General features: G+C 35.6%; 1 protein-coding gene across 1 annotated transcript; it reads right to left on the minus strand.

Moving 5' to 3' along the window:
* Positions 1-1,793: 1,793 nt before the first annotated feature.
* Positions 1,794-8,338, minus strand: LOC123547951 (uncharacterized). Its single transcript, XM_045335196.2, has 5 exons — positions 8,213-8,338; positions 7,587-7,754; positions 6,769-6,880; positions 3,092-3,259; positions 1,794-2,441 (listed from the first exon to the last, which is right to left on the minus strand). Exons 2-5 carry the CDS (start codon positions 7,695-7,697, stop codon positions 2,203-2,205), a joined length of 630 nt encoding a protein of 209 aa, XP_045191131.2. The 5' UTR covers positions 7,698-7,754; positions 8,213-8,338; the 3' UTR covers positions 1,794-2,202.
* Between the last annotated feature and the right edge of the window lie 4,702 nt (positions 8,339-13,040).

Here is a 13,040-nt window from a genome sequence, read left to right on the forward strand (position 1 = left end):
TGTTACCTGTTTGTACAAGAGTAGAACAACTCTGAATTTGTTACCTATTTGTAAAATATTGGAACAGACTATACTTTAAATCACTAATTGGTTATCTGTTTGTAAAAGAGTGGAACAGACTGCACTTTCAATCTCTGAAATGGATACCTGTTTGTAAAAGCGTGGAACAGCTCTCAACTCGTTACTGGTTTGTAAAAGAGTGGAACAGACTATACTTTAAGATGGTTTGGCTCCTGATTATTGTTGATCAGAACTTTGTAACCTATGACTCTCTTCACAAGTACGAAACGATCATGTATTTATCACAAAGTGAAAGGGTTTGGAATTAAATCATTTTCATTTATAGAATGGAGTCTTTGAAATAAACTGCCTTCATATGTAAGAAATAACAAATATTTACTTTTGAAGGACGCGAAAAATACGGTGTTCCGTTTGGACCATCGATATTTTATTTCCGGACCCCATAATCACAAAACTACGATGATTCAGGTCCAAAACACAATGGTGAAAGCCGAAATCGAGATGGTGAAAACTCGATACTACGATGGGGAGAAGTCAAAATCACGAAACCACGATGATGAAAACGCGATATCATTTCGCGTTTTCAACATCGTGGTTTCGTGTTTTTATCATCGTGCTTTCGACTTTCGTCATTGTGGCTTCGACTTTCAACATCGTAGTTTCGACTTTAACCATCGTGCTTTCGACTTTCACCGACCTGCTTTCGGTTTTCGACTTCCATCATCGTTCTTTCGACTTTCACATTTGTAGTTTCGACTTTCACCATCGTGAGTTCGACGTTCATCATCTTAGTTTCGTAAATATGGTTTGAGACAAGCTATCCAATTGCACAAACTTAGCATAGCTCCTGCATATCAGAAAAGCCCTGGAGGCGATTGGAATAACCAGTCTGCATATTTTCGATATATCGCCATCATCTACTAATTTTAAGTAGCTCTATCTATGCAATGTTGTTTTGTATATTTTAAACCTTTCTGCAATTGAATTAAAACGTTCATGACTATTTTTATTGGGAAAATAGGCGATACAAAGTTAATAATCACGGTCATTTTCAAATTTATTTGTAATACCTGTTTTTCCCCGTTTTCATTGATATCTTGATATATACTTACTAATAACTATGCATATAACTATTAGCTTAAAACACTTTTGCACTGGCATTAGCTATTTAAGGACACAGTTTCAGGGTTTTAACTGTATTTCAAAAGAGTATGTGAGTCAAGCGCACACAATTTTTCCACAAAAAAAGGTCAGACAAATGCTGTTACAGTAAACATTTTAAGTTTTGATATTTGTTTAAATAAATGAAAATAAAACGAATGTATTATTTGTTTTAAAAATAAAACGTTTGAAGCTACATGAAATGGGAACGATAAATCTATTCTTTTAACGGAATTAAGAATAAAGAAACGTATAACATATTTCAAACCTCTATCGGGTTGCTGTGGTTACATTTAACTTTAAGATACGATAGGATGCAATGTTAAATGTATATGAGCCGTGCCATGAGAAAACCAACATAGTGGGTATGCGACCAGCATGGATCCAGACCAGCCTGCGCATCCGCGCAGTCTGGTCAGGCTCCATGCTGTTCGCTTTTAAAACCTATTGGAATTGGAGAAACTGTTAGCGAACAGCATGGAGCCTGACCAGACTGCGCGGATGCGCAGGCTGGTCTGGATCCATGCTGGTCGCATACCCACTATGTTGGTTTTCCCATGGCACGGCTCATATGTTAACCATTATCTATCAATAAGGTCATAAAGAAAATGGCACTGAAGCTGTCGTAAACCCCGTTATCATTTGTAGTTGCTAAGAAATGAGAGAAAATGCATTACCATGGAAACACGAGTCGCGTGACATATACATTTTAAGCTTATATTAGAAAGCTAATGCAACGCAGTCTTCTATAGACAAGACTCAAACAGAAATAAGAAGAAAATTGTTAAATATTTATAATTTCCTTCTTCTTTTGATACGAATAACGTTTAGAGAGTCATGTACTTCAAACCTATATAAATATTTTACTTGAAGGAACATGGACAAACAAAAGTGAGATTGTTGCAGTGATAAAACATTTAATTACAGGAAGTATTTTGAATTGCTACTGTTCAATAAATTTTCCAAGGGTACAAGGTATCCTTCATCCTTAAGACTTGAAACTTTCAATGCCCTTAAAAGTCATATCTGGCGTAAACTGTATACTTCATTTACGTTGGTAATTTCTTTCCTGTCCCTGTCCATGGCAACGTTGTAAGCAACAATTGAATACGCTATCAATGCAACAAGCCCACCAAGTCCCGTGAAAACGATCGAATATGGAACGCTATATGGGTTCTCTTCACCAAGCGTGGCAAGATAGTTTGTGGCATATCGAAGTCTGTTTGCAAAATGGGCAGAAGTGACTATACCGAGTATGCCTGAAATTACAAACATTTTTACACATTTCTTAAAAAAAAAATAATACCAAAAACAAAAATCATTTGACAATATCAGATGACTTTAAATTGATTGAATTCTGGAATAGATTATTTTGAACGATGAAGGAACAGATTATTTTGAACGATGATGGAACAGATTATTTTAATAATAACAATGATTTTCGGAAAAGTACATTGCGCAAGATGACAAATTACCTTTAGAATTGTTTCCTGAATTACTTATAGAAAAGACGATGACATTAAATTTATTTTGTTTCAAAGCTGTTTTGTTGCTCTTGTTCTTTTACTTAAAGTAAAATAATCATGTCGTAAAAAGAAATACCGGTCATTTGTTTGTTTGTTCCAGTTATTCTGTTTAACGTCGTACTGACACAATTATAGGTCATATGGCGACTTCCCAGCTTTGATTTTTTTCATCACGGGCAGGCACCTGTGTAGAACCACCGACCTTCCGTAAGCCAGCTGGATGGCTTCCTCATATGAAGAATTCAACGCCCCGAGATAGGCTCTAACCCACATCAGCGAGGGGTCAGTGATTTTAAATCAGCGACCATAACCACTCGTCCATGGAGACCCCTCTGACCTATTTGTATCTCAACGCGTCATATTTCATATATCCATTTATTTACCTGAGAGAAAGATGCATATGATACATATACCGACAGCCCACATTGATCTCAACTTTTTATTTGTTCTTCTGTGCACTATATTCGCCAGTATTGAGATCAGACTTGCCGCCAGCGCAATCGCCGCCAGAACCTGGTATTTGCTCAAAACGCTGGACAAAGGTTCTAAATCTGAAAATGTCGATATAATGTTATGAAATAAGTGCATTCTATCTGAAATAAAGATTTAGTCGTGCTCGACCTAAAAAACTTTCGTTTTTCGATAACGTTAAATACATATAAAAATTATCATATTTTGATTTAAATATAAGAAACAGAGGTATATGATGGGAGTTTTCTTTGACTGTTCACCACATTTTAAAGCAACAAACTGTGTTGTGGAAAATTATTTATATTTAAAAAATAATGTAAAGCAGAACCGTCTTTTAATACACACTGACGAGATAAAGAAACGCCTCATCGAAAGTTGGCTTTATTTTCCTCATCGAAAGTTGAAGTTATTTTCGTTACATAGTTTACATAGTTTAAATTTGTTGGGCAATGTCAGAAATGTACATGTACCCTAACCGACAACCACAGCCATTCAAAACTCGTACGATTTTATTCAGCTCATTGTTAAACTAGAAGATGATTTTGTAAAAAGCGCATGTCTCCCCCAATGCATAGTCGTATAAGCAAGAATTCAATAGGGGACAGGAGCGAAAGTCAAAGAGACACTGATGGCTGGCTGCAATAGGGATCATCTACTTGGCATGTCCAGACATCCCACGAGGTTTCAACATTCTGAGCCTAGTGGTTCTCAAGTTATTGTTCAGGCTCCTGTGACCTTGTCCTTTGATCAAGTGACCCCAAAACCAATAGGGGTCATCTACTCTGCATGTCCAATCATCCTATGAAGTTTCAACATTCTGGGTCAAGTGGTTCTCAAGTTATTCATTGGAAAAAGTTTCCTATGTTTATCCCCCTGTGACACTGACCTTTGATGGAGTGACCCCAAAAACAATAGGGGTCATGCATCTACTCTGTAAGTCCTATCACCCTATGAAGTTTAGAAGGTTCTAGGTCCAGTGGTTCTCAAGTTATTAACCAGAAATGGATTTCCGTTTTCTGTCCGCTGTAACCTTGACCTTTAATAGACTGACCTCAAAATCAATAGAAGTCATCTACTCTGTGTGTACAATCATCCTATAAGGTTTTGACATTCTGTATCAAGTGGTTCTCAAGTTATTGATCGGAAATGGTTTTCAACGTTCCGGCCCCTGTGACCTTGACCTTTAACAGAGTGACCCAAAAATCGATAGGGGTCATCTACTCTGCATGACCAATCATCCTATGAAGTTTCAACATTCCGGGTCAAGTGGTTCTCAAATTACTGACTGGAAACGGTTTTCAACGTTCAGGCCCCTGTGACCTTGACCTTTAATAGAGTGGCCCCAAAATCAATTGGGTTCATTTACTCTGCATGTCCAATCATCCTATGAAGTTTTAATATTCTGGGTCAAGTGGTTCTCAAGTTATTGATCGGAAACTGTTTTCCATGTTCAGGCCCCTGTGACCTTGACCTTTAACAGAGTGACCACAAAATTGATAGGGATCATCTACTCTGCATGACCAATTATCCTCTGAAATTTCAACATTCTGGGTCAAGTGGTTCTCAAGTTACTGACCGGAAACGGTTTTCCATGTTCAGGCCCTGTGACCTTGACCTTTAATAGAGTGATCCCAAAATCAATAGAGACCATCTACCTTGCATGACCAATCATTCTATGAAGTTTCAACATTCTGGGTCAAGTGGTTCTCAAGTTATTGATCGGAAATGGTTTTCAATGTTCAGGCCCCTGTGACATTGACCTTTGATGGAGTGGCCCCAAAAACAACAAGGGTCGTCTACTCCAGCAGCCCTACTACCTTACGAAGTTTGAAGGTTCTAGGTCTAATGGTTCTCCAGTTATTGATCGAAATGAAGTGTGACGTACGGACGGACGGACAGGGCAATACAATATGTCTCCCCAGCAGAGGGGGAGACATAATTGATGTACCTGGGGCAGCCCGTGTGTGTCAGACATGTGATTATATTGAGCGAAATGTACACAGGCGTATGCGTTAGTCGACATACGACCATATTTTTAAAGATTTTCAGTTTTTTATAATACCGCGGCTACATTTCGAAGACAGGGCCCAGGTTTTGGCCATGCTCGAATGTGGGCGAACGCAAGAACAAGTCGCTAGAGGTTTTAACGTAGACGGAAATAAGTCGACATACAGTGAGAAACCGGCTTAGAGAACGGGAAATTATCTGCTGCAGACCCTACCGCGGTCTAGTTCTTATGCTACATCACCGTCACCAGCGTCTAAATTGGGCCCGCATTGATCGCGGTCAGGGTTGGCAGAACGTAGTGTTCAGTGATGAGTCACGTTTCAAATTGTGGTACGCCGACTAGACGTATTCGTGTCCACTGACGACGTCGTAAACGCTATGTAACAAATGCGTTCTACAGCACAATCTTTACGGTTGTGGCGGAGTTATGGTCTAGGCAGCCATCAACCATACGATTAAGTCCCAACTGGTCTTGTACCAATGTAATCTCACAGCTGGGCATTACATCGACCAGATATTACGTCCTGTGGTTGTCCCTATATTCCGTCAACGTCAAGGCTTGGTCCTTCATCATGACAACGCGCGACCTCACGTTGCACGTGTCAACAGGATATTTTTACAGACGAGCAACACTGACGTTTTGCCTTGGCCAGCGTGCTTATTGGACTGCAATCAGATTGAACACGCCTGCAATTACCTTGGACGTCTACGTCAACCGCAGCCTGCCAACGTCCAGGAACTAATAGCAACGCTCCACCAGGAGTGGGCAAGAATCCAACGGTTTCTGTTACGTAACTGGTGCCGAACCGTGGGGCGACGTCTTGCTGTTGTGGTTTCCAGTAGAGGTGGCGAATGCAATTGTTTTTTTGTTTTTTTTTTCTTTGCGAATGGAATTGTTCTTTTCTGATTTTGATTAAAGTTCATCAAAATATTGTATAATGAGTTTGAATGAGGCGTTTCTTTTCCTCGTCAGTGTATCTAAACAAGACGTAGAGGATTACTCTATGCGACCTGTAACATCTTCGTCGTGTATACATGTGTATTAACATGGTTCTTCTATTTATATATTTTTCGATTATAATTGTATTTGATGTAAAAAAAAAACTGGATGTAACAGGGACGCACCTTTTCTTGACGCGAGAAAGTAGGTCGACGTCACGTCAACAAGACGTTACGGTAAGTACATATACTTTGAACGTAAAACATTTTAACTTGATATAAGAGAAAGGGTATTTTATAAATTATGGGGTTTTTATTAGATTGTTCGCCACAGTTTAAAGCAAACACACACTTCGTTGTGGAAAATAACGTGAAGTTAAAAATCAAAGTGTGGTTTTGCTATTTTGAAATAATAACGTTACATTTTTCACACACTATATGAAGTAATTGTTCATGTTTTTAAATATGAAATTTCAATCTAATATACCTTTAAAAATTATCTGCACTACCTAGATATTACCCAGGTCGAGATAGTGACGCTAGATTGGCTACCAGTCTTCTCTGAAATTCTTTTATTACTTTTCATTTTTAATGGCGAGGAGACACTTCTTTAAAGGACTTGTATTTTCGAACTGATACACACCTTTAAACTTGAAATATGTCTGGTTTAAATTTCCGATGGTATCAGATGAACAAGCATTTGCGTCACAAATCACACCGTACCAAATGCCTACGTGTAGCTTGACATGCTTTACCTGCAACGAAAAATTTGCACGTTGTTCTCATGTAATGAGACTGTGAACTCTTGGCCTATTCTTATCTGCTATCCTGAGAGAGCAAGAAAATGGTAGAGTTGTGGGGTAATCAAATGCACGAGTGTTATCACAAGGTCTGGCTACAGGTTTCTTTTGAATTAAGGTCGTTATGCACGTTTAATGAAATCATTGCGTAACGTTATTCATCCGGGTAGCATAGAAAAAAATCTGGTCCCGTTGTATCATCCTGCTTATCTCTTTAATCATGGGCAAATATCTAAATAAAAATAAGCAAAAGAACCAATTTATTGACCATATAATAGACAATAAGTTGATTTACAACTGTGAAAAATGACATTAAAATCTAGGAAAAAAAATATTTGCCAAAAATGTCATCTAAATTGTGATTTTTCAATAGATTCCCAATATGAAAATTGGCGTGTAGTCCGAAATTATCAAATCCTTGTAGCAAAGAATTAGTGACACGAACATATCTTTTTTATTTGCTGGATTTTCTAAGTAAATTAAATCAGGGCTTGGTCAAATTCAACGATGTAGAATTTTCACCTAAACGTGCAAACCGACTACCTTAAATACTAGTATTATGATTAGAAAAATGCATTTTAAACTGTCATGGAATCTTTTTATTGTATTTTCGAATCATTAAAATATTTTATTACAGACTGGTGTAAGAAATTACGTATACCGTCATGAAGAACCATCCTGGCGATACAAAACCAATCAAGTGTAAAAGCGTAGACAACAGTAACATCGCCATCACTTTCCGTGTAAACATAATTTGTGCCGCTCCCTTCATTTTTCTGTTTCGATCCGTTACTGTAAATTTCAAGTACAGATTCGTACCGATGTTGATCTGGAAACAACGTAATGTCAGTGTAGGAAGCATCATTTAAGGAAACAGAAACACTGGTAAAAAGTTCTATTAGAAGTGTTTAAAAAAACTTGGACGTAATCAGAAACCGAAGTTTTCCAAATTGTGTTTTTTCTATTTACGTGTGTTAGGAAATAAAAAATATAAACAGAACAGATATAAAAATGCAGGGGCTTGGAAAAGTAAATGTCATTACAGTTATAATGTTCTACAACTATAACGTACAATATTATGGTTTTTATTTTGTTGACCCAATGGTTTGTACTTCTACTTTGTTGTTGTTTTATAACCTGAATACATTATGTATCTTCATCATGATTGTTACTTACGCCATTTTTTTTTTTTTTTTGCCAAGGCGAACTATAAAAAAAGTTCTTAAAAATGAATTTTATTATAATTAACTCATTTTTTCGTATATGACAAAGATTCATAGCTCTTACCTATTTGTAGTCTATATTCCCAAATTTCTAATGTTTACTCGTGTGTTTATATAAAATTTAGCGTTAAAAAGTGCAACGTACGACATGCAAACGTTTACCACGCTTACGTGACTACGTGATTAATGACAGGTTTTGAAACTTTTGACTGAATCGAGGTCAAAAGAAAACAACTACTTCATCATTTAAACAGTTTTTAGATATTTTTGAAGATTTTTTATCGTCGTGAGACATATAATGCGAAGATACAAAATACTTTCCACATGAAAATACGTGGCAAGGCATTGATGTTTATTTTTTCTTCTACACACAAACACACAAACACACAAAATTAGGACGAACATTTTTTTAGTATCCCATCCAGGCTTAATGGCTTAACGCATAATTACATATAGGCCGGTTATATTACAATAAATAATGTCAGAACCTTCCACTAATTCCCGAATAAAGTTCTATTAATGATTTGTAATTTTTTATTCCTTATGCAACACAGGAAAAAGTCCTCAAAGAAATCCAAGCCAGCTCTGAAAATAAGGTGATATTTAAGGACAGCTTCCTTTACACTTTAATTAAACAAAGTATTGCAATTTTATGTAAAATAAAATCAATTAAACAAAATATTAGTATTATTTCATATTCGCATGCATGTATTACATAATACAAGCAGTCCAAGAAGCATTTTATAAGAATTACTGTAACTGTTAAAGGCATTGACCTCCAGATTTTGACTAAAAATGATCTTTCTTTCAAATTCATGTTTGGTCATATTATGAACATTAGAATATGAAGAACCAATTAAGATACTGGGTGTTCGGTTTTCTGCCAATATATATGATATCTGGAATCTAAATGCTCTTGAAATATTACAAAAATGCAGGAATATATTAGATATTTGGGCAAAAAGAAAGCTCACCCTTTTTGGGAAAGTAACTGTGTTAAAATCTATTGTTTTGTCAAAGTTTGTCTATATATTTATTGCACTACCTGACCCATCTGATTATTTTATTAAGGAATTAGAAACTATTTTTATGGAACAACGGACCTGACAGAATAAAAAGAGTAATTGTCACAAAGAATATAGAATTCGGAGGACTGAACATGATTAATATTAAATCTTTTATTCAAAGTTTGAAAATTAGTTGGATTAGGAGATTAGCTATTTTTAACTGTGATACTTGGAAATCTCTGTTAACGTTTTCATTTGATAAAATTATCTCTTTTGGCTCGCAATATGTAAAAGTACTAGTAAGAGAAGTACATAATCCATTTTGGAGGGATGTGCTCAGTAGTTGGTATAGATTTGTTGAATGTTGCGAAATCAATGATTTAGAAGATATTTTATACTCGCCTTTATGGTATAACCACCGTTTCAGAATAAAAACAGAATATTCAGAAAACTGGTACCGGAGAAACATCATATATATTATAGATTTACTCGACAATAATGGGAATTTTTATAGCTTAGAAGACCTTAAAACCATTTATTCGGTAAGAGGAACTTTTATAGATTTGCACCGTGTTCTTTCAAACATACCAATTGAATGGAAAAATATAATAAGACAAAACGCAAATGAGGTTATTAAATATAAGACAAACATGTTTTTGAATCCGTATTTAAAAAAATGTAATAAAAGATAAAAAAGGTAGTAGTATTTTTTACGACACAATTACAAATACAAAGAGTGTCGTGGTACCAAACAAATGGGTACAAATAATGGGGATTTCCGATGACGAATTTAAAGATTATTGCAAAAACTTAAAGACAATCAAAGAAATAAAGTTAAAAGATTTTCAATTTAAGATAAATCATCATATTCTTACTACAAACTCATTTTTACATCTCATACATAAAATAGATAATTTATGCTCTTACTGCAAAAACGAGCGGGAAACAATAGAACATATCTTTTTTTCATGTCCAGTTATTTATAATTTTATAGTAAGCATCAAACAGTGGATGAGAAGTGAGTGTGAAATAGATCTGAATATACAAGAAAAACAATTTCTTTTCTCATTTGTCAACGATAACTCTAAAGGAAACTTTATTTCTTTATTGCTTAAGTATTACATCTTTAAATCAAAATTTAAAGAAAATTGTATACATCTTCTAAATACTCCATCGTTTGTTTTATACTTAAAACAAAAATTCATAACAATGAAGTATATCGCCAAGATAAACAACGATCTTCATAACTTTGAGGAAAACTGGTCAATTTTGTTACAAAAACTTGATATATGATTACTATTACCCTGATTAAGAGAAAGAAATTATAATATCCATTAATGACAAAAAGTTAGATTTAAAATCCAGTGATAGTAGGAAAAGGGCAGCACTTTTTTTCAGTTTTTTTTTTTCCAGTTTTTTGTTTTTTTTCGCTTGTATTTCTGTTAGTTTTTTTTTCTTCCATTGTCATTCATGAGGTCCGTTTATTATCTTAATTAGAAATATCATCAACTGTTTTTATAATTTATTTCCTTTTTTACACAAAAGCATCATACATTCATCACAAAATTGTTTTTATGTGCCAGAAAAATTAGTGAATAACATCAACTGTTTGTAAATATGGTATTATGTATGGTACTGTGTATGTATGTAGTAACTTTTATTATATATCTAAATATTTGAATGTATTGGATATTGTAAGGTTAATAGGCGGATGGTTCTCCGACCCCTATTATACCGGTTACGGAGATAATAAACGGGGTTACCCACAAGGGGCCTCAAAAAAAAAAAAAAAAAAAAATATGAATTTTTGTTTCTAAACTATTTTAAAAATGCCAAATCAAGACTGCGTCGGGAATCGAACCCGGACCGCCGTGGCACTAGAGGTTTTCAGCTGTCGATACCAATACCGCTAAAGATGATTTAGTGTTCATTGTGTGTTGAATATAGATATTTATAATCGAACCAATTTATCTTTAGTAAAAAAAATTAATTCTCATGTGTTTCCGTAACATATAGTCTGTCAGTAATTAAGTTTCAAGGCATTTTTAAGAAATACAGCATCCAAAAAATCCTTTCTTTGTTTTCGAACTGCCTTTACTTTCGAGCAGACATTGATGTTTATCAAGTACCCTACCATTCTGCAGTAACGCTCTGTATACATGTTTTTCCTGTTACACACGTTTGGTGTTCAACCCCTGACGAGTTTGGTTTAGAAATATGTATTAGAAATTATAAGTACTTGCATGCCGGATAGGATTTCCCGTGCTTTTCCGGTGCTCAAAAAACTCACCCCTGGGTGTAAGATGACTCACGTGCTATAATTCATGAATGAATGCGTAACTTCATACGCTACTATAACAAAATAGCGCCTTAAAGAAAAACCTTCGTTTTTCTTTATAACTTCTACAAATTGAAGAATAAGGCATGCAAGAAAGAGAATCAATCACTGGCAGCGGGTAAAGGTGGAAATATCCGGCACTCGGGTAACTGTTTAGGCGAACCATCTTTACCCGCAACCAGTGAGAGATTCTTATATTCTGTTCGGAATTGTGACACCTATGTTCTGAATTTTGACAAAGATACATAGCCTATCATTACTTGCTAGAAATCATAAAGATCTTTTTTTTCTGATATTCAGAGCAAACATTCATGCTATAGAATACCAGTAGTAGAACAATACAGCATATGGTCACAATACGTATGAGACGTTACGTCAGAATTCCAGATGCAATATCTCAAAAAATTGCCATTCATGATATTTTTTAGGAATTTTTTTCTGTGTTTGATTTCCTTACATACTACTTATTCCACACCAAAAAGTTCTTGCTGTAATAAGTTCAACCCCAAAAGTTAAAATGGCCAGCCTAATAACAGAATGAGGTTCTCACCAAAGGTATGTATAATCAGGGGCCCGTTTCACGAAGCATACTTAGGACAAGATTTAAACTTAGAAGTAAGTTGTTTCACGAACATTATTTTAAGATAATTGAGCCACACCATGAGAAAACCAACCAACATAGTGCATTTGCGACCAGCATGGTTCCAGACCAGTCTGTTCAGGATCCATGCTGTTCGCTTTCAACCCCTACTGCAGTTAGAGAAACCGTTAGCGAACAGTATGGATCCTGACCAGACTGCGCGGTAGCGCAGGCTGGTCTGGGTCCATGTTGGTCGCAAATGCACTATGTTGGTTTTCTCATGGCACGGCTCGTTTAATCTATATGCTTATTCTTAGAATATGAGCAAAACAAGAATAAGATAGATTTGTGCTAAAATTAAATTAACGACACATATTTAATGAGATACAAGTTATATCCTCTGAAATAAATGTAATCTAAGTTCATACTTAGAAGGAAACTTAGGATGGAAGTTATGAACTTATTTAAAGGGGTCCCCAGGCCTGTAAATCCCCGAAATTAAAACCTTAGAAATACATGCTTTAAAGTCAAGTCTTGTTCCAGAGTACTAAAGATGAACAATTCGAGTTCAAAATCAGAAATATCTTTGTTACCGTGATACAGCTTGAACTGTTACTGCATGCAAAAATTTAACTTATTTCAATTGGCCATTGTGGCAACGTTAAATGTCGCAACGCCGCTAAATGTCGCAACCACCGTTAAATGTCGCAAGGTTGACGTTAAATGTCGCAACCACCGCTAAATGTCGCAAAATCGTCTGCCGCTAAATGTCGCAACTTTAACGTTAAATGTCGCAAAAATTTGCCCACCGTTATATGTCGCAACACCAACGCTAAATGTCGCACAGCAAAATAAGGTAAGTTAAACAGTCTTCACAACTTAAAGATAAGACTGGGTAATGCATGCTTGATCAAAACTGAAAACACATTTATTTAGGCAGTTTCATGAACAATGAGTGTAGTCTTGT

This window comes from Mercenaria mercenaria, chromosome 9 (genome assembly GCF_021730395.1).
Source record: "Mercenaria mercenaria strain notata chromosome 9, MADL_Memer_1, whole genome shotgun sequence".
NCBI lineage: Eukaryota > Metazoa > Mollusca > Bivalvia > Venerida > Veneridae > Mercenaria > Mercenaria mercenaria.

What these genes read in the sequence shown, in the direction of transcription:
- LOC123547951 (XM_045335196.2), bottom strand. Translation starts at nt 7,697, where the DNA reads ATGAAGGGAGCGGCACAAATTATGTTTACACGGAAAGTGATGGCGATG. An exon ending in CAGGATGGTTCTTCATGACG is followed by an intron (nt 6,881 to 7,586) that starts GTATACGTAATT and finishes TTTTCGTTGCAG; the next exon opens with GTAAAGCATGTCAAGCTACA. An exon ending in CATATGCATCTTTCTCTCAG is followed by an intron (nt 2,442 to 3,091) that starts GTAAATAAATGG and finishes TTGTAATTTCAG; the next exon opens with GCATACTCGGTATAGTCACT.